Here is a 25,344-nt window from a genome sequence, read left to right as displayed (position 1 = left end):
AGGAATGATATTTTACCATCAGATGGTAGACATTAGTCACAGTTATAAATTCCACAGAAGTCACAGTGAACTGCAGGCAAGAGTTCTTAGAATTATAGGTGAGACTTCTTAAAAAAGAACTGTATGCACTAGCTACGCAGCAGGATTTGAGCTGTTTATATACATTTTTTTATTAGCTGACTATTAACCCTACTACTTCTGGAGTGTCTGAGAGTTTAAAACCTATAAAAGTACAACAGCATTTGAGTGCATGGAATTCTGATTCTTGAGTTTAATTTGTCAGTTCCCTGCTACAGATCGAAAAAAAAAGATATGCATGGAATTTGATGAAATAATGCTTGCAGTTTGAATAAATTAATAGATGATTACCACTAAGTTAAACATATACCATGTTTTTTTAAAACTTTTATCACTGTGATTTAAGCAGTGAATATTTTCACCATTTGTTGGAATAGTCTACCGTTTCCTTGAAATTTCACATCACTATGTTTGGAAGAAGTATGACTTTAGGTTTCAATACGCTGATGGACCCTTTTTTGCTGAATTCTGTTCAACCTTCTAAATGCATAAATCTTCAATTTCTTATTACTTTGCAAGATTAATTTTCTGCTTATTGATAGAAATATTGTGAAGTGTTACTGAAGAAATTATTCAACCAAATATTGATTTGTACGATTTATAAAACTTAATATAAAAATGAGACTAAAGTATGTGAGATTTTGGTGCTGAAATGTGACTGGATTCGCTGAAATATTAACTAAAACACCCACTCTTTTATAGGATGCTTCTGAGTGTATAGAAAACTGACAACTGATTTAAACTGATTCCATAATTTATGTTTAATTATTCATCTTTGGTCAAACATACAACATTATTCAGCATCAAATTATTTAAATTGTTTAAACATGGTGACTGTAGTTCCATGAGGATAAAAGTTTCATTTGATGGGAGTGAATTCTTGTAAAGTCATTGTGTCAGTCTCTTTCATGAATAAAATGGTGTTTGCTTATACAAATTCTTCTCCTGTGGCAAAAAATTCCTTTGCTTTTATTTTTGGGATCTCTAATGCCAATATTTTTCATCAGTAACTTGTTGCTGACTTTCAATTTTGATCCATTCACAGAATGACCCTCTCATTATGTTTTCTCATAAACAGCACTTATGTTTATGATTTCCAATGTGTGTTGTTTCTTATCAATTGAAATCATTATCACAATGATTTCTGAATTTATACTTTCACTTAGTGAAATTAGTGTTAACTGATTTTATTACTATAATAACATTTGATTTTATTTCTTCCTTATGTTTCTGAGCATCACTTGTGTTATGTACACAATTAAGGCTTACATATTTGTTTACCAAAATTTGACTCGTAATCCCACAGCTGCTGAGTAAGTTTACCTAGGAACGACTGAAACAAAATCTCAAGGAGATTCCAGTGCACAATTCCTCACTGGTTGTGTGAGAGCTAGGGCTTCTACAGTGACTTAAAATTTGGGATAGGATAAATCAAGGTTTCGAGCACTGATTACTATCCGAGAACCCTTGCTGGGAGTGAACATCTGTCAAGATTTGCCCATTTGTGATTTTCTCTCTGACTATTAAAAGCCTGCTGACACTTGAGACTCCAACATAACAATGGTCAGTTAGGAGAGAAATGAATGTGTGCCCATGATTTGTGAAACAGTACTCCTTCAAAGAATCAACAATTTTAAGAGAGAAGAAAGATGAAAATCAGCAAGAGAAAGGAAAGGAGAATTATGCATTTACAGAGAAGCTTTCATAACCTTGGCTGTGAAGGACATTCCTATGAGGTATGAGCTCGTGGCTAAAACGTCGCAACTAATTTATGCCAAGCAAAATTCAACAAACAGCAACGAGATAATGATCAGAAAATCTGTATTTTGTCATGTTGGTTAACAGCTACAGTACTGGTGAGGACGTCACAGACAATTCCTCTTTTGAAATTTGCCATAGAATCCTTCAATTATTTTCAAATTCTTTCATGGCATGTGGCCATGATTTGTTAGCTGTGCCAAATTACTTCAGAATGAATTAGCTGCCAAGGCCATTTCAGAGGGCAGTTAGAGTCAACCACATTGTTGTGGATCTGTAAGTCAGGCCAGGTAAGGTTGGCAGGTTTTCTTCCCTGAAGGATATTAGTGAACGAGATCATTTTTTACACCAACCAGCAGTATTTACATGGAACAAGTTTTCAATTCCAAACTTTTAATTGTAATTAATTAAGGAATTTGAACCCATGTCCCCAGAGCCTTGTTCTAGACCACCTTTGACCTCATTTGATAATGTAGCTGTCCATCAGTACTGCACTGGAGTGTCAGCGTCGAACATATGCTCGAGTCTCTTTTTTTGATGCTTGAACCTACAACCTTCCAATTCATAAAAAGGGCTGATATCCAATAAACTGCGGTTGATACTTGAGAAGGAAACAGCACATAGTTAAAAATAAAAGATGCACTTCAACTCTTCCCTGTTTTATATTCTATCATCATCTAATCTATCTTTTTTGCCTTTTTATATTCCAACATTATTGACATGGTTTGTCCTGCTTCCCATGCTCGTTTATGCATGCAGAGACTCAGCTGTGAATGCACAATTGTGTCATGACATTCTCACACCTAAAGAATGCCTCAGTCATCCTCACTTTCTCCAGGTGCTAAGCCCAGCGAAGCTGTAACTTTTTATCCTTCTTCAGAATATATCAAATGTGTCACCCTTCCTGCTTTCAGAATGTCTCATTTAAAAGCTGGGTCATTTTAGAAGCTAATTTTTTTTTCTTACAACTTTGTCTACTCTTTATTTCAGTAGCAGACAGATCCAATTGGACTTACTCTTTTGCTTTATTGGCTGCACCATTCCTCTCCCCCAAAACTTTACCCTCCACTCTAGGAATGAGGAACTTAAGTGATGTAGAGTGGCCAAGGAAGCTGGAATTGTTCTTTCTCAGACTTGGTTCAGGTGAATTTAACAAAGATGTTTAAAATTGTGAGGGAGTTTTGATAAGGGTCAATAGAGGGAGAATGTTTCAACTAACACAAGAGGTCACCAATGTAAAATTGTTGGCAAAAGGGCCAGACAGGAGATAAGTGGAAAAGTTTTTTTACGTGGTAAGTTACGCTGATCTGGAAACCATTGTCTGAATGGGTGTTTGAAGGAGATTCATTAACACATTTCAAAGGGAGGTTGTATTATACTTAAGAAGGAAAAAGTTCCAATGCTTGCTGAATGATTAATTCATTAGTTCTTTCATGAGGCAGAAAGGACTCATTTGACTTCAGTGTTCTAGGATTGAATGATTTGCTGCAGTGAACCTACTAAATAGGTCAACCTAGAGATACATGAGCCAAAGAATTCCTTCAGTTCACCATTCCTCCAATGTCACTGGGTCAAAATCCTGGAACTCCTTTCCTAACAGCACTGTGGGTGATCCTATACCCCAGTGACTGCAGCGATTCAAGAAGCTAACTACCTCCTCCTGGGCAATGAAGAATGGGCAAAAAATGCCAGCTGAGCTGCTAACACCCACATCACATGAACAAGTAAGAAATCTTTGAAACTAGGCTTTACAAGCCCAACATGATTGCTTGCCTACAGAAAAACATGCTCATTCACCCATTAATGTAATGAGAGTACCAGAGAAGATTGAAACAAAAACAAAGTTGCTGGAAATGCTCAGCAGGTCTGGAAACATCTGTGAAGGAGAAAACAGAGTTAACGTTTTGGGTCTAGTGACCCTTCCTCAGAACTGATGGTCACTGGGAAAACGTCACTTTATATGAAGTAAGTAGGGAGTAAACAATAGGATAGAGCCCGAAGAGAGAGAAAGACAGATGGACAGACAAAGGAGTTACTAACAATCAGGCTGGGAGGATGAATAGTTGTTCAAACACTAGTAGTGACAGTGAAATTAAAGACAGTGGGCAAGAAGAGAGATTGGAACAGAAATCCCATCGGAGAGAGGAGCAGAACTTCTTCAAGGTGGGCATGCCCAGAAGAGATGTGGCAGTGAGTTAAATACTAAATAAAAACCAGAAGAACTGCAGATGCTGTAAATCAGGAACAAAAAGAAAATTGCTGGAAAAGCTCAGCAGGTCTGGCAGCATCTGTGCAGGGGATTCAGTTAAGATTGAAATCTTAATAGTGACAATATACATTTAGAAAGTTTAAAATTGTGCTTGACAAAGGAACGCCGAACAGGTGTAGAAGAACAGAGGGCTTGATTGAGAAAATGATGGAGGAGGAGAAGTGGCAGGAAAAGGTGGGAGAACAGGTACAAAAGAGGGAAGAGATCGTGAATAATGTCAAGTCTGGATAAGCATGTAGGCTTTTATCTGTCCATATTGATGCACAACCTCATCGATCGCCGGTTCCAATGTGCCACAGCGAAAATCTAATGACTTCCTCAGATGACAGACATGGGACATGACTGATAGGGTACCCTATGTTGTCCAGTACTTCCTGGGAGCAGAGAAACTACGTCACACACATCAACGATGAAAATCAGCACCTTGCCAAGATCTTTCCTACGCCTCTACTTCTTGCCTTCAAACATATAAATTCTGTGTCTGATTCTACCTCTCTCACTGACACCGGAAGAAGGAGTGACACTCCAAAAGCTTGTGCCTCCAAATAAACCTGTTGGACTATAACCTGGCATCAAGTGATTTTTTGACCTTGTCTGCCTCAGTCCAACACCAGCACCTCCATATCATTATTGTTCATGTGTAAAATGACTGGCAGTTTTGCCACTAGTGTTAAAGAGTAGCATTGGGAAATGCACAAGGGGACAGAATCTAAAAGCCAGAAGAGACTGGTCTGAAAATTGGAACAAGTTATGGAGGGAATTTTGACAGAGGGAAAATATTTTTATTTCAATGCACTGATTGCCTAAGATTATTATTGGCAATGGTTCCTTCGTTGACAACTGAACATTCAACTAAGACTTTTTAAATCTGAAAACTTGATCTTGTATGAGTTCTGGTTCGTGAGTAAAGACATGTGCTCCCAACCTTGTCCACAGAAGGAGCAGGAGTGGTTTACATTTAGTGAAAAATCCAAATTTGACCATCTATCTGATTTGCTATTTTATTTGTGCTGAGGAAACGGCTGAAATGACTACAAACCTATGTGCATTTTGCAGAGGGAGAGGTAACATTTTGAAAGAGAAATAAAGCACAGGCAGAAGTTAATCTCAGCTTGAGGCTTACTTTGATTCAAAGAATAACATTTTTAACACACATTTCAGAAATTCACTATAACTTCTTATGTTTAACTGGATCTCATGTTTTATCATACAATATTATTGGGAGTAGATGGCCTAGTGATATTATTGCTGCAGTATGGATACTGAAATCCAGGTTCAAATCCCACAGTGGTAGTCAGTGGAATTTGAATTCAGTAAAAATTTGGAATTAGGAGTGTAATTGAAACCATTGTCAATTGCCATAAGAACCCATCTGATTCACTAATGTCCTTTCGGGAAGGAAACTGCTTGGCCTGGTGTACATGTGCCTCCAGCCCCATGGCAATGTGGTTGATACTTAATTAGGGATGCCATTACTGCTGGCCTAGCCAGCATCACGCATATCTCATGAATTTTTAAAATTTCTCATTTAACATTTATTCAACATTTTAATATTTATTGAGAACCATGTAGAGTCCCTGAAGACAAGAAGTGTAAATGATAACATAATTTGAAAGGCAAGTGTTGGGAATAATATGCTATTTTATTATCTATAAAGTGATCTATAAAGCCCACCTCAAATGATATTATAATTAACAATAAATAATGCCAGCAACATCCACACCCTGTGAATGAATCTGAAAAAAAAAGCCAGTGTAGGAAAATTTGAAGCAAAAAGGCCAAGCAGTGGCTGAGTGGTTAGCACTGCTGTCTCATAGCACCAGGAACCTGGGTTTGATTCCAGTCTTGGGGACTGTCCGTCTGAAGTTTGCACGTTCTCACTGTGTCTGTGTAACTTTCCAGTGGGTGCTGTGGTTTCCTCCCACAGTCCTAAGATGTGCAAGTTAGAGTGGATTGGCCATGGGAAATTCGGGGTTATGGGGATAGAGTGGGAGGGTGGGATGCTCTTTGGAAGTTTGATACTGATTCTAGGGCCAAATACCTCTTTCCACACTGTAGGGATTCTATAATTCTAAAACCTGGACATGTTTATGGCCTTGTGTTTCCAACTTCATACTAAACAATTCCAGCTATGCACTCTAACATCATATTCTCTTTTCCTATCACTTTATGATACTGGTCACAGACCTTTAATATATCAACTATGACTTACACAGGACTCTCTTCTGCTCCGCAGCTTTCAACATTTAACTCTGAATGGCATAATTACAGTTAGAATGGCTCTGCGTTTGAGGTTCTGCACAGTAGACTGGTTGGGAAGTTTAGATCACATGGGATCCAGGGACAATCAGTACAGTGTGGAGCTGGAGGAACGCAGCAGGTCAGACAGCATCAGAGGAGCAGGAGAGTCGATGTTTTGGGCCTAGACCCCAAAATTTGTGGTATAGCCAACAATGAAGAATGTTATCTAAGAGTACAACGGGATCTTGCTCAACTGGGCCAGTGGGCAGACGAATGGCAGATGGAGATTACTTTAGATAAATATGAGGCGTTGCATTTTGGTAAGACAAATCAGGGCAGGACTTAAACAGGTAAAGGTAGGGACCTGGGGAGTGGTGTTGAACAGACATACCTAGGGGTATAGGTACATAGTTCCTTGAAAGTGGCATTACAGGTGGTGAAGAAGGCCTTTGGCACGCTTGCCTTCATTGGTTGGAGCATTGAGTACAGGAGTTGGGACATCATGTTGCGACTGTACAAGACATTGTTCAGGCTGTGTACAATTCTGGTCGCCGTGCTCCAGGAGAGATGTTCTTAAACTGGAAAAGGTTTACAATGATGTTACTGAGGCTGTGGAGGGTTTGAGTTATAAGGAGATGCGCCATCTCCCAGGATGCACAGTCTAAGTGATCTTTGTTTTCTTTACTGTAATCAGAACATCTGTGCCATTGATATCGCTGGCTTCAGGTTCCACAGGTGTCTCTTTTAAAATTAATATAAGTAAGCTTGTTATCTTGCTTTATTCATTTTTCTAGTCTCACTACCTTGAATTTGTCCAAGTTATGAAATTGTATGGTTCTGAAGAAAGGTCACTGGACTTGAATTGTTAACTCTATTTCTCTTGTACAGATGCTGTCTGACCTGTTGAGTTTGTCCAGCAATTCCCGTTTTTGGTTGGGATCCTCATCCTGTCTGTTCCTTGTAATCTTGCTTTTTAATTGAATGCATTTTTTTTGCATTTGATGAACATGTTCCATGTTATTGTCAGCAATTTATCAGCAAACTTAGAGAGCTTTGTTTTTGCCTGCTCTTATAAATCATTTACATACTTATTACAAGCAATAATCTAATTGCTAAGGTACCCCACAAATATTACCATCATTCCAATTAAGCTGTATCTACAATGTTCTGTTGTGTCCTTTGATTCAAGTTCTTTTAAAAAAAACTCAGCTAAATTCATTGGGCAAAACCTCTCTTCCATCAGTTAATAATCTAAAATTCTCAATTAGGTGATGCAGATAATTTTATATCCAAACACCTTTCAACTTTTACACATTAGTGTTCTGTATAATGCTCTCCATTTTCAAAGATGGGCTAAAATTCCACCATTCCCTTAAATTCTAAGACACAAAGAAATGGATAGGAGTAAATAATCACTTCTTTTAAAATTCACTGTGCTGTTTTGTTAATGAGAGCATTATAATTACTGTAGATTCCATAACGAAGCATTCTGCATTCAGAAAGTCATGGCTCAATGCCTCACATTATTTCCCTTCATAAATCCCGTTGACATCAGAATGTAGCAGAATAAGCATTTCCATTTTTCGCAATTAGGAATCTGGCCGCCTGATTTGTGATACTGCTTACACTTGCATCCAGTTCTTTTAAAGAATGTGTTGCTGAATTTTGAATAAATTGTTTGAACATCTAATCAGGGAGGGCTAAAGCTTGTGCAAATTCAATTTTAAATTGGGGCATAAAATTCATTGTCAGCCCTTGAAGTACCCTTAGCCAATCTCTTTTATGTCCCATTATCATTTCTTACCATCGAACCTGAGTCTACTTCAAAACATATTATGCTTCTTTCAAGCTAAGTGTTTTTTTCCTTTAATTTCTGCTCTACTTAATTACAAGTCTATTACCTTGATGGTTTCAATACACACACACAAACCAATTCATACGTTTTTTTTTAGTGTTCAATTTGCTTTGTAGACTGCACGCTTTTTCTCATTATCTGCAGAAACATGGGTTTGACAACATTGCAGTATAGGAAAGAGGAAAAATCTATTTGTTTGAAATAAGGTTGAAAATGATCCACTGAAGTATTAGTTCCATCATACTGATATGATAAAATAAAATGGTTTCCTCTCTGAAACATATTCTGTAATATTCTTGGAGCTATCACTAACTCTTCTATTTCAAAGAGAAATTTCATTCGTGTATGTACTCAGATAATTTATCCAAGACAAAAGCTTAATGCTGACTTGTTTCCTTTGAGTTGACATCACCACAGGATTGCAACAGTTCCTAAAGACCAATTTTATCTTTCCAGTGCCACCAGAGGTGAACAATAAGTGCAGATGTGAGTTTGCACAAGATGAAGCAAAAGCTGTGGGCCCTGCCAATGAAGACTTGTATTTCAAAGCAAGCCAGTACCCCTAGTCAATCCACAATGCTTAAAATCTAAAATGTGGAAAATTTCCCAGGTATGTCCTATCTACCAAAAGCAGAACAAGTCCAACCTGGTCTTTTGTCACTTTAACAGTCTGGTGTCAATCATCAACAAAGTGATGGCATGCATTGTACACAGTGCTACCAAGTGGCACCAACTTAGTAAAAACCTCTTCAGTTTAGATTGTGTTAAAATTTCAGAACTCATTATAGGCTGCTAGACATGACAATTTGATGCAAACTTAACAGCAGTTGTACACATGCAGTTTAATTAAGGAAAGTCAACATGGATTTGATAAGAGCGAAAAGCATTCAACTAAGTTGCTTGAGTGTTTTGAGATAGTAGAGGGGATGGATAGATGTAATTCAACTAATGTGTTGTGTGTGGACTTGCGAAAATCATTGGATGAACAGCCACATAATCAGCAAAATTGGAGCCAGGGGATAAATGAAGCTATGTGGATGCAAAATTGTTTGAATGGCAGGAAACACAGCAGGATGAACAATTGTTTTTTGGACTGGAGGAAGACTTACAGGGGAGTTCCCTAGGAGTTTCTTGTGCTTCCTGATATATATTAATGACCAGACTTGTACATACCAAGCTCAATTTGAAACTTTGCAGATGACCCAAACTTGGAAATATTGTGAGCTGTAAGGAGTGCAGTGTTAGATTTCAAAAGGGCATTGATAAGTTGGTGGAATGGTCAGGCAAGTAGCAGTTGAACAAAAACAAAGTTGCTGGAAAAGCTCAGCAGGTCTGGCAGCATCTGTGAAGGGAAAAACAGAGTTAACGTTTTGGGTCCGGTGACCCTTCCCTCTAAACCCTTCCTATTCATGTACCCATCCAGATGCCTTTTAAATGTTGTAATTGCACCAGCTTCCACCACTTCCTCTGGCAGCTCGTTCCATACACGCACCACCCTCTGTTGCCCCTTAAGTCCCTTTTAAATCTTTCACCTCTCACCTTAATCCTATGGGCTTTATTTTTGAACTCTGCCACTTTGGGGAAAAGACCTTACTATTTGTTGTATCTGTACCCCTCATAATTTTATAGACTTCTATAAGGTTACCCCTCAGCTTCTGATGCTGTAGAGAAAATAGACACAGCCTATTCAGCCTTTCCCAATAGCTCAAGCCCTCCAAGCATCCTCATAAATCTTTTCTGAATCCTTTCAAGTTTCACAACATCCCCGCTTTAGCAGGGAGACCCTAACTGAATGCAGTATTCCAAAAGTGGCCTCACCAATGCCCTGTATAGCCGCGGCACGATCTCCCAACTCCAGCACTCAGTGCACTGACCAATAAAGGCGAGCATACCGAACACCACCTTCACCACCCTGTCTACCTGCAACTCTACTTTCAGGGAATTATGAAGCTGCACTCCCCAGCCTCTTTGTTCAGCAGCACTCCCCAGGACCTTATCATTACGTGTAATTACCATCGATTTGCCTTTCTATAATGCATCATCGTACATTTATCTAAATTAAACTCCATCTGCCACTCCTCAGCCCATAGGCCCATCTGATCAAAGTCCCATTGTACTCTGAGATTACCTCCTTGGCTGTCCACTACAGCACCAATTTTGGTGTCATCTGCAAAGCTCCTATCCATACATCCTTTGTTCACATCCAAATCATTTACGTAAATGACAAAAAGTGGACCCAGCACCAATGCTTGTGGCACACCACTGGTTATAGGCCTCCAGTCTGAAAAGCAACCCTCCAGCACTGCCCTCTGCCTCTCACCTTCAAGCCAGTTCAGTATTCAAACGGAAATAGCAAGAACTGCAGATGCTGGAGTTAGAATCAGTAGTGTGGAGCTAGAGGAATACAGCATGTTAGGCAGCATCAGAGGAGCAGGAGAGTCAATGTTTCAGGCCTGTTAATGAGACATGATTTCCCCTACACAAACCCATGTTGACGATCCCTTATCAGTGCTTGCCTTTCCAAGTACATGTAAATCCTGTCCCTCAGGTTCCCTCCAACAACTTGCCCACCACTGATATCAGGCTTAAAGGTCTTTAGTTCCCTGGCTTTTCCTTACCACCTTTCTTAAATGGTACATTAGCCAATATCCAGTCTTCCAGCTATTGGAACTGTGGCTATTGATGATGCAGATGTCTCAGCAAGGACCCATGCAATCACTTCCCTAGCTTCCCACAGAGTTCTAGGGTACATGAAAGAAAAGAAAGAAAGTAGACATATTCACATTTATATAGTACTTTCCAAGGCCACCACATTTCACAAAGTACTTTGCAGTCACTTAAGTATTTTTTGAAGGAAAGACACTGATGTAATGTAGGAAATTGGTAGACCATGTTGTCCTGTCACAAACAACAGTGTAGTGATGAGTAGATAATCTTTGTGGTGTTGATTGTAGGATCAATATTATGACCTTGCTGTTCTTCCAAATTGTACCATAGCATCATTTATACCCATCCATACAGGCAGATGGATTTGAATGTCTCATTGTCAAGTCTGCACTTCTGAGGGTGCAGCACTCCTGCAGGATAGCACTTTTGTGTCAGGGTAAATTTTTGTGCTCAAGTTCTGGTGTGGGCTAATGGTTGACACATAGATTGCAGCATTTCAAGAAGGCAGCTCACTACCACCTTCTCAAGGGCATTCAGGACCGAGCAGTAAATATATTCATCCTGTAAACAAATAAAAGACTGGCTAATATCAATACCCATTGGACTGAAGAATTTTGTAAGTTTGAGACTGACAATAAAGGATGGATTGTTCTGAATTTGCAAAACCTGATCACTGTCAATAAATCAAGTTGATATTCTCAAATTATGAGGCACTCCTGTCGCCAGCACTATTGTTTCACGAATGGTTTGTATTTTTCTTCATGTCCATGTTTTTATCCATTGCATTAACAAAAACTGTCTACACACAGCTCAGTAATAAAAACTGACGAGGATGATGGTGAAGCTGAAAACTTCCAGGAAATCTGATATTGACCACTCTCTAATTTGCCTGCCTAGAAGATTTATAGTCAGTCCTTTCCATTTAAAGCAAGTCCCATTCTTGAGATGAAATCTTTACAATGTATAGCACTGCCTTATTGCTGTGAAAATTATTGAGTAATGATGGTAGGGATTTGAGCAGATCAGTGGATTATAAAAATACCCTTGAACACTGGAATCTCTTGATTTTGAAACTGAATATAGTTGGCTTACTTTCCTGAATATTTTGACTTTTCGTGCATAATCCATAACACTCCTTGGCTAAATTACATGTCCTTCATTCCTTTTCTATTCTCTCCATCTCTAACCTCCTGCATGAAACATCAAACACAAGTGTAAATCAGAGACATTAACTTCTACCTGTGCACTGTAGCCTCTGGTCAGAATTTGTGATGATGTGCCATCCTTGTTTCTCCCATTCACATCCCACGTGGCTTGTCTCTAGTCGTACCTGTCTATCTGTAATGTGGTTTGATTTTCTAACAATGATCTCTTGTCTGGAAAGTGCCCTTATGTTCTAACTTCTTTATAATCTGTTTTTTTAACAATTCTGACTGAGGAAGCGTGCCTTAATCATTAAATGTTTTTTTTTCTTATGTTGCTGACAGACTAGATGATTCCTTCCAACATTTTCAATTTTATTTCAGTGATGGTGTTTAAAAGAACAGTAACTCTTCTTTGAGGAGTATGATAGGCTCCTTTTCCAAATCACTCCACTCTGAAAACTATGATCAGATTTCTAGAAAAGCTATTACTGTATTCAATATTCTACAACCTCTAAAGGCCAATACACTGCCATCTCCTTCGTTTTCTGTTTGTTTCCACAAATTCATTGGCTTTCTCTTGACAGGGCAGATTATGCTCAGAGGAGGGGAGGGGGTTGAATCCAGTTCTGAAGAAGGGTCCAGACCTGAAACGTCAGCCTTCCTGCTCCTCTGATGCTGCTGGGCCTGCTGTGTTCATCCAGCTCTACACCTTGTTATCTCAGATTCTCCAGCATCAGCAGCTCCTACTACCCTTGTGGATGATGTTGGTTTGAGGATCCAATTCCTGAGCCTATGGCAAGTTCTGATACCCGGGGGTTTGAGTACCTGACCCCAGGGAATACTGTCTGGTCCCCAGCACCCGCGCTGTTCAGATTGTGAGGGAGGAGCACCAACTTTCTCTTCTCCCCAGCCCTACCCTCCATACAGCTGTTAGCTGAGGACTGAGAAAACCACACCCAACCACAGTTAAAATGCAGAGCTGTTTCAATCAGAGGCTTCAGCCTTGTGAGTGTGTTGGTTTCGTGCCCCTGATCTCATCACCATTGAGATTTTTCAGAATCTAGCAACTCACAGCCTCAGGCCACCTCTTCTCAGGAATAAGATTCAGCATATTGTCAAACATTCTTCAGCAATGATGCTAACTTGAATTATTGCTTTTTTTTTTCTTTATTCAATGCAGGTGTCACTGGTAAAGCCAGCATTTTATTGCAGATCCCTAATTACACGCTGAAAACTGAGAGGCTTGCTAGGGTCATTTCAGAGGGTGGTTAAGAGTCAACCACTTTTCTATGCCTCTAGCGTCATAAGGACTTTGAAAGGATGAGGAATTTCCTTCCCTAAAGGACATTAGTGAACCAAAATGGTTTTTACAACAGTCGATGGTGGTTTCATTGTCACCAGGAGACTGAGACTTTATATGACAGATTTTATGTTCCTTTAAGGCAAAAATACTCAGCAGGAAAAGTAAGAGAAGTGTGGTTCCCAGGGACATGAAAGATGGTGTTCAACAAAGGAAGAGACGTATAAAGTTGCCCAAAAATGTTTGTACGCTTGAGGATTGAGAGGATTATAGAATTCAGCAATGCAGGACAAAGAAAGAGAAAGTAGAATCTGAATGTAAAATAGGAAGAAACAAAGGATTGTGAATGTTTCTGTGTTTTCTTAAAGTGAAAAAAAATACCGAAGATAAATGTAGGTCCATTTTATATTAAGTTTATAATGGAAAGAGAGAAATGACAGCAAAGCTCACTGAGCACTTTGGCTCTGACTTCACAGAGGAAGATACAAGAAGTCTCTCTGAAACAAGCAAGATCCAACGGTCTTGTGAGAATATGGAACTGAAAGAAATTAGTATTAATATAAAAGTAGTACTGGAGAAAATAATGGGACTGAAAAATGCTAAATCCCCAGCATTATGACTTCTCCCTGGAGTGTTTAAGGAGATGGCTACAGGAATTGTGGATCCATTGGCAATCGTGTTCGGAATTGTGCTGGTTCTGTGACATTTCCTGCAGATTTGGAGATTGTAAATGAATTCCCATTGTTTTTAAAAACATGGAGCGAAATAAAGGGGAAACCACAGATCTGTTAGTTTGCTATCAGTAGTAAGGAAAATGCTAGGACCTATTTTAAAAGACGTGATTCTGGATGTTTAGAAGATAATTGTCTTTTGAGCAGAATCATTGTGAATTTATGTAGGGGAAATCATGTATGACAAACTTGGTAGAGTATTTTGAGGATGCTACTGACAGAGTCAATAGCAGAAACCAGTGGATTTGGTGTATTTGGATTTTCAGAAGTCCTTTGATACAGAAGAGGTTAGTAAACAGAATTCAGGTGCATGGTTTTGCAGTAAAATGCACCTGCATAGATTGAGGAGTGACTAGCAGGCATAAAAGAAAGAACAGGATAAATGGGTCAGTCTCAGGTTAGTGGATCTAGGAGTTTGGGGTTGTTATAAAGACAGATTAAGAAGACTGATCCTTTATTCTCTGGAGTTTAGAAGAATGAGGGTGATCTCATGGAAAGTTTCACCATTCTTAAAAGAACAGTAAATGGAGAAAGAATAATCCTCCAGCTGGAATCTATAAGACCGTAAGAAATAGGAACAGCTTGTCCAACCATTTGAGCTGCTCCACGATTCAGTAGGATCCTGACTGAACTGAATTTAAATTCCGCCAGCTTCTATGATGGGATTTGAACCTGTGTTGCCAGAGTACTAACCTCAGCCTCTGGATTATTAGTCCATTGACATTACCCACTACTGACTGTTTTGTCCCCATCTGACTGTTTGTCAGTCTCTATCTCTGTCTTCTTACCACTTGAACCAAACTTTTGGACATCTGACCAAATGTCTGTTGTTGGCTCAGAGTCACATTTGGTTTGATAGTCATTCCAGCAAAGTACTTTGAGATCATTCATTGCATTAAAATGCTATGCAAATGCAAGATGTTATTATTGGCATAATCATATTGGTTTTCTTTATTGTGATTTTATTGAAATGTGCCACAATCTGAGGAATTTTCTGATGACCTGTGTTCCATTAGTTGGTCTAAATTGGCCAAGAACTGAACTTTAAATTTACTTGAATTTGGAATCTGAGAAACAATCCATCCATCTATTAAAATTAAAGCTTGTCTGTAAACCCGACAGCACAATGGAATGTATGCAGGATGGAAACTGTTTGCAAACAAATCCTGCTGCACAGCATTGTTAGTCATGGAATGAAGTGATATTGAGAGAAAAATGCTGATTACAATATAACATTTGCAGTTGCATGCATTCAGTGGCAATGTGAAATATTCTATTCTTGTACTTCCATCGAATCTATTGCAATTCGTTGCACCAAGTGGCTAGAAATATGTTCATAATCCGGTTTCAGTAGTTGGTTGACCATTCCATGTGGCCTGGATACACAAACACTCAGCAACTTGATTCAGAGCTGGGAATTTAGGTAGCATGTAGTTTGAAGGGTTTTTATTTAAAATTGATGGTTGTATAATTAAATCTATGTCCTAGGTGAGGGCAGGTAATGGATCAAAGTCATTTGTTTATTCTGCAAGTCAAAAACACAGATTGCATTTAATTTAGATTCATGTTTGCCTTTGTTATATTTACTGAGAAAACATAATTGAGAAAATTATTGCAATTTATCACTGGAATAGACTTGTATTAAAATTTACTCCTCTGCCTTTTCTGCTAAATCATATTTTTCCAAAGATGTGACACGGGAATCAGGTAACTTCGTAATATGTTCACAGTGAGCCATGATTGATGAAACATGCAAAGGCACAAAATGTTAATGATGAAATAGTTGAAGCTCATCTTAACAGAAGAGAGATGAAGAAACAGAGGGGTCTGGAAAGCAAGGCACAGTGCTTATGGCCAACACAGCTGAATTGCTCAACTACCTGAGGTTTTTAAGAGGATGTAGAAGAAGCTGAAATTCAAGGAGCACACAGAACTCACAGGGTGGTAGGCTAAAGGAGATTACCAACATAGTGTGAGCTGAGGCCACGTAGTGACCTGAAATCAAGAACAAGCATTTTAAAATGGAAAGTTAGATCTGGATCCAGTTCAAGGAATGGTTGCACAGCCCCTGGTATAAGTAAGCCTATGGAGAGTGGAGTTTTGGATAAGCAAAGGTTCATGAAGGATGGAAGATAGGTCACCCAGGGCAGTATTAGGATAGCCAAGTCTCAGGGTAATATTATACAGACTGCTGCATGGTTTCCCAGCAGCTGGAGAGCGTGGCAGTGAGACAGCTTGGTGAACTACCAGCTCCCCAAAGGAAGTGGCTGCTTTTTGAGACAGGAGTAGAAATTCTGTTCACAGCCCTCTTGTTCATAAGCTTATTTTTCCCCAGTTTGCATATCAGGATACAACTTCCTGAGCCTTGTTTTCCTCCCCTCGCATCGACCATGCTGAGAGTTTGGCTGGTTACTGGGCTAGAAAACAGAATTGCACAAAGTTAAATGAGTTCCTGCTGTTGAGACTGGCAGGATTCCCCCATCCCCAGCGTTGTTGAGAATATTGGACATTTGTGACCAAACCTGCCCCTTCCTGTGAGTAAGCAGTCATTGTAGTAGCATTATGTTCAGAACTTAATAAGTATGGCGACAAACTTGCTTCTCTCAGTTTAACGTCTTAAAAATTTGATAAAAGCTGAGTTAAGCAGAGAGAAACAAGCGACTGTTATTTTATAGGAAATGATCTGGAAAACTGGCAGGTTCTCATGTGTGTTACATTGCTCATCAGTTGGAGGCGTCTTACATCTGATTCAAAAATAATGAAAGACCAGCTCCCCAAAGTAGGCTAACACCATTTCTCACACATTGAATTCCACTGAGACCCACTGCCTTAAACCAGTTACATTTCAGATGTCAGAGCAACATGTAGATCATGTCAGTTGGATATCATAGAACTAGTCTCTTGTAGTGTACAAACATGGCTTTGGAAAACAGTGAAACAGTTTTAATTGGGTTTTCTTCAGTGAGTCATTTTTTAAAATATCGGTACCTGCAAAGTGTCAGTGTTCTGAATTGAAACAATTAAAAAAGCCAAGGATCTTTTCTGTTGTTGACTCACAACCACTTCAAATCATTGAGTCAACATGAGCTGGATTATTAGAATGTTGTTATTTTTCAACTAGCAAATAATCTATTGTTTTTATCTCCACAGTGATGTACAGCCGACTGGGGAACCTGCAAGTAAGGCACGGTCAAAGGTCGTTTCTAAGTTTTCTAGATTGAGCAGGACTCACCCCAGAGAGACACGAAATCCTGAGCCTCAGAGTGGTGACCTTTGACCTGTGAACTGACAAAAGATTCCAGCGTACACCCCTTTATGTGAAACGTCAGATAACCTTTCAATTCACAGCTGAGTTAAGCTGAGGAAGATAAAGTGACAGTGTTACGTCGTGGGAAATGATTTTGAAAGCTGTCAGGTTCTCATGGGTCTTGTACATTGTTAGTAATTTGGAATGCATTATTCGCTTCATAGAAATGTAAGTATAGGATGAGACTCCCTTTCACTTGCACAGTTTGAAATGTTTACAGTCTGTATTGATTATTTATTGTGGTGGCACAATTGGAACATTTATTTGTTACATTTTTGCCTTAATTCTTAATGCCCTTGCCCAAGCACCAAAAACATGTCAGCTTCTTTGTGTTCACTCGTTGAGCATATTAATGACCACTCCTGTGTCTATAGACTGCATCTGAAAGGATTAAAAATTTCTGCACCAATTTACAAAAGCACTGTTACTGAATTTCACGCCGTTTGGATGGCAGATAAATATCAACCAGAAAAAACTTCAAGCCAGATGTAATTTATTGACATTGAGAGTTGCTAAGTGCTGTTTCTTCTTTCAACACTTTTTTTTTAAAAAATGGATTGAGTATGAATTTTATTTTGTTAACAGACTCTTCAATACGAACTGGAAACCATTTAATCAGTCTTTTTTAAAATATAAAATGTGCATAGTTTCCAACTCTGAGATTCACTATAATCACCTGGTTCTAGTCTCACAATTTAAATGCCAAATTTTGTTCTTTACGCAGTTCTGATCAGTCATTGCACATTGATATTGTTATAGGCTGTGAAATGACGGCAGCTGCATTAATAAAGGTCTTGTCCACTCACATTAATTCCTCTGAGAGTGTGGTAAGGTTCACAGTAATAAAATGCTTCTCATGCACAAATAACGACTAATTCAAAGACACAGATATTAACAATAGCATCTTAACTTTGTTCTAAGATTTTTACAAAATAAGAACTGAAACGTCAATTCTCGGTAAGGAAGGGGAATCAATACAGAATTGTCACTGTTGCACAAAGCTACAACTGGCAGTCTGTACTCGACTCACCATTCCTAGTGACTGAAGGTGTAATTGAGACACCACAGTTGGAACACTTCACTATCTGCCAATGTACAGAATGTTTCTTTTAATCATAGAAAATCAATAAACATTATTGTTTTCCAAATGAGACACAGCAGCCTTAAAATTAATGTGGAAACAAACAAGTCCAAAACAACTTAAAAATTTAATTCTGCTTGTATCATTTTCTGGAAACAATATTGTTGGTTTGGAATATTTTAGATCCATCTTTAGGCTTTCAGTTTTATATTTTTAATTAAATTGTATAAAATTCACTAATTCTTCCACTTAACAAGCAAATGCTAAAGTTTAAGGTCATTTTCCTAGATGTTAGGCTTACAAATTCTACCAAAAATGCATATTGGCTACAGTTATTTACTCTCAAAGATTATGCTGTAAATGTGAATTGCAATGCGAGAAAATTATTTTCCTCTTGAATGCCTTATTAGCTGTTACATTAACAGTTTAGTCTTTCTGCTTCAGAACTTTCTGACCAAACAAGACCCAGTCATAATTCACCTTGGATCACATCCTTGCCAGAATTGGAACATCAGACCACAATAATTTTTTGTCACTCTATTTCTTCTCTTCCATCAATGGTCAAATTCTTAAAAGTTTCCCAAAAGCAAACCAAGTGTAATAACCTCATTGTTGATACTGTAGCTGGCCTTTCTCATCTTCATTCAACCCTGTTATCAGTCTTCAGCATTCTTACAGCCCACTTCAGCTGTAGCATTCCACTAATCCATTTAGCTGCCCATCTCAGTTGTTTTCACTGAAAGCTGTCAATCATCTTCCATCACATTCTACATTCATCATCCAACAGGTTTGTGAACATGCTTATCTGTTCAATTGTATAGAGTTCTTGATGAAAACAAATTTAAGTGCAGTAACAGAGAACTGGAGAAAGCTAACAGTAGTGGTGCTGACATTTCCTATACCTTGTTTTGGTGATCAATTACTTAAGAAGAAGTTAAAGTCATCTGCTCCTTTGTTAGCATCTATTCAGTTGTACATAAATCAGATTAGACGTGATATTAAATAAATTAATCTCTATCCTGTCAACCTGTGGAGAATGTAACATTCAAAGTTGTATTTAACACTGCTGTTAGATTTTAATTCTTTTATTAGAAATTCATCAAGAAAAGTGTTTTATTACAACTGCTTCTGACAAGGCCATTTACAAGATAAATGCTACATGGACCAAAATATGTGCGGGGATATAATGCAATGTAACTTTAACAGTGGAAGAGTGTACGTACGGGACTGTCAGTTCAGAGATTAAACATTGACTGTACCAGCAATCAAAGAGATGTCCTGTTAAAAGTGCTTTCTCTTACCAATGGGACCATGAAAACAAACTTAAGAATAATTAATAAATATGCATGATCATGATAAAATATAAGGTGCTGACAGTTTCATTATATTTTCAATATATCACTACGTTCCCAGTACTGAACAATCAGAGAATCTGATAGATTGGCTTGTGAAATTCTATGTAGAGATTTTGGCATGTGAAAATTTACCGTTCACTCTAAAATCATTAAAGGGCAGGGAAAATCTAAAGGGAGGACATTCTGTTCTAAATATTCCCTTTGAGCCATGTATTAGTGAACTATAGAGTAATAAATAGATCACTTTTCAAGCAATCATGCAGATGCTTAATTTGCTGTGTTTTCTCAACTCTTGTAATTGATTCAGTTACAAGGAAGAATCCTGTGTATTTCCAGATCTAAACTGTCCATTTCAATGGGAATGATGATCAACCTGGGAACTGATCACAAACATACAGTTACCACAATAAATTCCATTGGCTGGATGATGCCATAGCTTCAAATGTTGCAAAGATTTTCAGAATGAAGTGACTGAAAGTTGACTCTCTGGTTGATTAGAAGGTCTGGCCCCTATTGGTATGTTTTTGTTAGATCAACTTAAATGATTATTTTGAGCAGAAAATTCCCTCCCGAACCGGGACTGTATGAACAGGACATGGTCATTCCTCTTGTCGCTTATAAACTTTGTCTGTATTGCAAAGTTTATTTTCTCTAAGTAATACACTGCAGAAATCAACTTTAATCGATTCAAGATTATTCCTGTAGAATTATATAGAAACTTTTCCATCCTTTGGCTTGTCATTGAGTCATAGGCTAATAGAGCATGGAAACAGGTCCTTCGCCCAAACTGGTCCATGATGACCATGGTGTGCACTTAGCTAGTTGCATTTGCCCATATTTGAACCATATCCCTCTAAACCCTTCCCATCCATGTATCTATCTAAATGTTTTTATAAATGTTGTTATTGTACCTGCCTCAACCACTTTCTCTCGCAGTCCATTCCATATAGACACCACTCTCTGTGTGAAGAAGTTGCCCCTCAGGTCCTTCTTAAATCTTCCCCCCTCACCTTAAACCTATGCTGTCTGGTTTTTGATTCTCCATCCCTAGGAAAAAGACGATATGCATCCATCCTGTCTGTGCCCCACCTCATGATTTTATACACCTCATTCTCCTATGTTCCAAGGAATACAGGCCTATCTTTGCCAATGTCTCCCTGTAACTCAGGCCCACTAGTCCTGGCAAAATCATCATAAATGTTCTTTGCACACTTTCCAGTTTAACTATGTCTTTCCTTATAACAAGGTGACCAAAGTTGTACACAATACTCCAAATGCAGCCTCACCAACAACTTATACAACCATAACATAACATCCCAACTCCTGTACTCAGTACCTCGGCCGATGAAGGCCAGCATATTAAATGCCGCCTTCACTACTCTGTCTACCTGTGATGTTGCTTTCAATGAACAATATACTTGTACTCCTAGGTCCATCTGTTCCACAACACTGCTCAGGACCTTACCATTTACCAAGTGCTACCTTGGTTTGATTTTACAGTTATCTGCATTGAACTGCATTTGCCAATCCTCAGCCCACTTCCCCATCTGATCAAGATCCCTTTGCAATTTTTGATAATCCTCCTCACTATCAACTATACCTCCTAAATTTTGTGTCATCTGCAAACTTACTAATCATGCCTTGTACATTCACATCCTGATCATTTATGTAAATAACAAAAGTCCCAGCACCAACCACTGTGGCACACCACTAGTCTCCAGCTGAGAAACAACATTGACCTTTCACCCCCTGCTTCCTATCGTTGAGCAATTTTGAATCCAATTAGCTATGTCTCCCTGGATCCCACGCGACCTAACCTTCATGACTAGCCTGCCGTATGGGACGTTGTCAAAGGCCTTACTAAAGTCCATATAGGCAACATCCACTGCCCTATCCTCATCCATGGAGAGAGAGCAAGCTAACGTTCCGAGTCTAGACTCTATGATTTCCAGTATTTGTTGTTTTCATGTCTATAAGTTATATTACCATGGTATCCCAGGGGGACTGTCAGAGTTCTTATATGGAATATGTATGTCTTCTATGTAGTATGCATAAAACGGCAGTTTTTAAGACAAGTCAAGTGACTCATCACCATTTTAGCTTAAAGTATACATTTGCAACAATGTTGTCTGAAGTAGCTGTTGCTAATGCATACTTGTATTAGCAAAGCACAGGGATGATATTAAAAAATTATGGGCTTACGTTGAATAAAGGATTTTGGAAAACAAAATTCTGTAAACATTTAATCAGATTTATCAAACCATTCACAGCTTCCAGTTATTGATGCGAGTAGTTTACAACTATTGTCACAATGGGGATGAAAATAAATCAGATGTTCATGGCTAATTGCACTTTCTGATCTCTGACAGCAATCACTTTATATTCACTGATGCCATGCATTTCTTGTTAATCTCTTGTGATTTTGAACAATTTTGAATTTGCATTCAACGCTTATATTTTAGTTTAATGTAATTCTATATTTTACCGTATTCGCGCGTTTTGAGAAGATTTGTAGCTCAGGTTGAGGTTCTGGATGTGAGTTTGCTCGCTGAGCTGGAAGGTTAGTTTTCAGACATTTCATTACCATTCTAGGTAACATCATCAGTGAGCCTCCGACGAAGCGCTGGTGTTATGTCCCGCTTTCTATTTATCTGGTGAGGTTTCCTTGGGTTGGTGATGTCATTTCCTGCATTGGTGATGTCATTTCCTGTTCTTTTTCTCAGGGGACGGTACACGCATGAGATCTCTGATATCAGGGTTCTTAGCAGAGGCAGTAATGCGGAGACTCGAATAAACAGCTCTGTCAATCATCCAACCTAAACTTTGGGTTCGCTTACGCAGATGACACCTTTGTCATCACTAAACAAAACAAATTAGAGGAAACCTTCAAGACCATCAATAATACCCTTACTGGTATAACATTCACAGAAGAGGAGGAAAACAACAAACAAACTGCCATTCCTAGATGTCACAGTAGAGTGAACAGTCAATGGGGAACTTCAAACCAGTGTCTACAGGAAAACAACACATACGGACCAAACACTGAACTACAGGAGCAACCATCCCAACACCCACAAACAAAGCTGCATTAGAACATTATTCCAACGAGCCACCACACACTGCAGCACAGAGGAACTACGAAGAGCAGAAGAAAATCCCCTATACAGCGTATTCAAAAAGAACGGATACCCTATGAACACAGTCCGCCGATTCCTCAGCAACAAACCCAAACAAACAGACAAAACGGGCCCAGAAACCATAACCACGCTCCCCTACATCAAAGACATTTCCGAAATGACTGCCAGACTACTCGGACCTCTTGGCATCAGGGTAGCCCACAAACCCACCAACACACTGAAACAGCAGCTAATGAACTTGAAAGACCCTATACAGACAACAAGCAAAACAAACGTCGTCTACAAAATACCTTGCAAGAACTGTGACAAACACTACATTGGACAAACAGGCAGAAAGCTAGCCACCAGGATACATGAACATCAACTAGCCACAAAACGACATGACCCACTATCGCTCGTATCCTTACATACAGATGAGGAAGGACACCACTTTGATTGGGACAACACATCCATCCTAGGACAAGCCAAACAGAGACACGCATGAGAATTCCTAGAAGCATGGCATTCCAACCAGAACTCCATCAACAAACACATTGATTTGGAGCCAATCTACCATTCCCTGAGAAAAAGAACAGGAAATGACATCACCAACCCAAGGAAACCCAAACAGATAAATCGAAAGCGGGACGTAACACCAGCACTTCATCGGAGGCTCACTGATGATGTTACCTAGAATGGTGACGAAATGGCTGAAAACTAACCTTCCTGCTCAGCGAGCAAACTCACATCCATTTTACCGTATCATTCAGTGCCTATGTTTTCTGAATAAAACTGACCTTTGACTTACTTGGAAAATGAAATAATGACATTAGAAGGAACTCAGAGAAGATCCATACAACAAATTTCTGCAATGAAGGGATATCTTAGGAAAGAGTGGACAGGTTTTGCCTGTATCTGTTGGACTTCAGAGGAATGAGAGGTGATCTTATTGAAATGAAAGATCCAAAGGAAAACTGACAGGTTATGTGTTTCCCTTTATGGGAGAGACTAGAATTAAGAGGCATGGTTTAAAAATAATTGATACCTTGCTTAAGACAGAAATGCAGTGTTTTTTTGTTCATCTGGGGAATTATTCTCCCGATAGAGCAGTGGAGACAAATCATTGAAGATTTTTAAGGTTGAATTTGATGGATTTTTGATTGACAAAGGACTTGAGGAGTAGAGAGGAAAGTGGAGTTGAGGCCACAATCAGATCAGCTATGATCTTCTTGAATGGTGAAGCAGACCCAAGGTGCCAAATCTTGCTCCAGTTTGTATGGATATAAAACAGGGCTGCTCTGAGAAAACTGGAAATCAGACCGCTTGATGCTCTAAGCTGGTTTTAATACCTTCCACTTGCTTGTTTTGTCAGTGATTTTAACAGACTGTAAGATAAAGAGGTTTCAGAAGGCAAATTAACTTGCAACAAATAAAAAATATTGTGTGATTTTTGCCTCATAAGTACAACAGGTATTCTTTAAGGTAACATGTTGAAGCACCACTGGCTAAACGATGAAGAGTAGCTAATAAAGTTAATTGTATTCACCTATGAATTGTTAAATTCTGCTCAGCATTTTGAGGATGATTCTGATTGTATGGGAGCACAGAAACAGGCATTTCAATCCAACCAATCCATGCTAGCGTTCATGCTTCATTCGAGCTTCTTTGAATTTTCTTCTCATTGAAACTTGCCACTTCTCCCTTGTGCTTTTCTACTTTCCCCATCTCAATGGAAGTGCTCGCCTTTCTGCCACTGAAGTTTTCATTTGAGGCATGGAGCCCCATCCAAATGCTAGTCATAGAGATGTAAAGCACAGAAGCTGACCCTTCGATCCATTCGTCCATGCCAACCAGATATCCTAGATAAATCTAGTCCCATTTGCCAGCAATTAGCCCATTTCCTTCAAAATCCTTACGACTCATATACCCATCCAGATGACTTTTAAATGTTGTAATTGTACCAGCCTCCTCCATTTCCTCTGGCAACTCATTCTATACATGCACCACCCTCTTTGTCAAAAAGTTGCCTGTTAGGTCCTTTTTAAATCTTACCCCTCTCACCTATGCCCTCTAGTTTTGGTATCTCCACTCCAGTGAAAAACCTTGTCTATTTATCTTATCTCTGCCCCTCATAATTTTATAAACCTGTATAAGATTACTCGTCAGCTTCCAACACTCCAGGGAAAGTAGCCCCAGCCTATCCAGCTTCTCCCTATAGCTCAACCCTCCAGCCCTGGCAACATCCTTGTAAATCTTTTCTGAATCTTTCAAGTTTCACAATATCCTTCCTATGGTAGGGTGACCAGAACTGCATGCAGTATTCCAAAAGTGGCCTAACCAATGTCCTGTACAGACGCAACATGACCCACCAACTCATATACTTAGTGCACTTTCGAATATAGGCAAGCACACCAAATGCCGCCTTAACTATGCTAAGTACC

General features: G+C 39.0%; 1 protein-coding gene across 2 annotated transcripts in view; it reads left to right on the top strand.

Moving 5' to 3' along the window:
- The window catches only part of snx29 (sorting nexin 29), a 443,022-nt gene extending 423,234 nt beyond the window's left edge, over positions 1 to 19,788 (top strand). For both annotated transcript variants that reach the window (XM_059654177.1, XM_059654176.1), the window contains one exon: positions 17,195 to 19,788. In XM_059654177.1, coding sequence (XP_059510160.1) covers positions 17,195 to 17,321 — 127 coding nt within the window. In that variant the 3' untranslated portion in view covers positions 17,322 to 19,788. The remainder of the gene's footprint in view (positions 1 to 17,194) is intronic.
- The last annotated feature ends 5,556 nt before the right edge of the window (positions 19,789 to 25,344 follow it).

The sequence above is a fragment of the Stegostoma tigrinum genome, chromosome 23, assembly GCF_030684315.1.
Source record: "Stegostoma tigrinum isolate sSteTig4 chromosome 23, sSteTig4.hap1, whole genome shotgun sequence".
NCBI lineage: Eukaryota > Metazoa > Chordata > Chondrichthyes > Orectolobiformes > Stegostomatidae > Stegostoma > Stegostoma tigrinum.
This window is presented reverse-complemented; position numbering and strand designations above follow the sequence as displayed.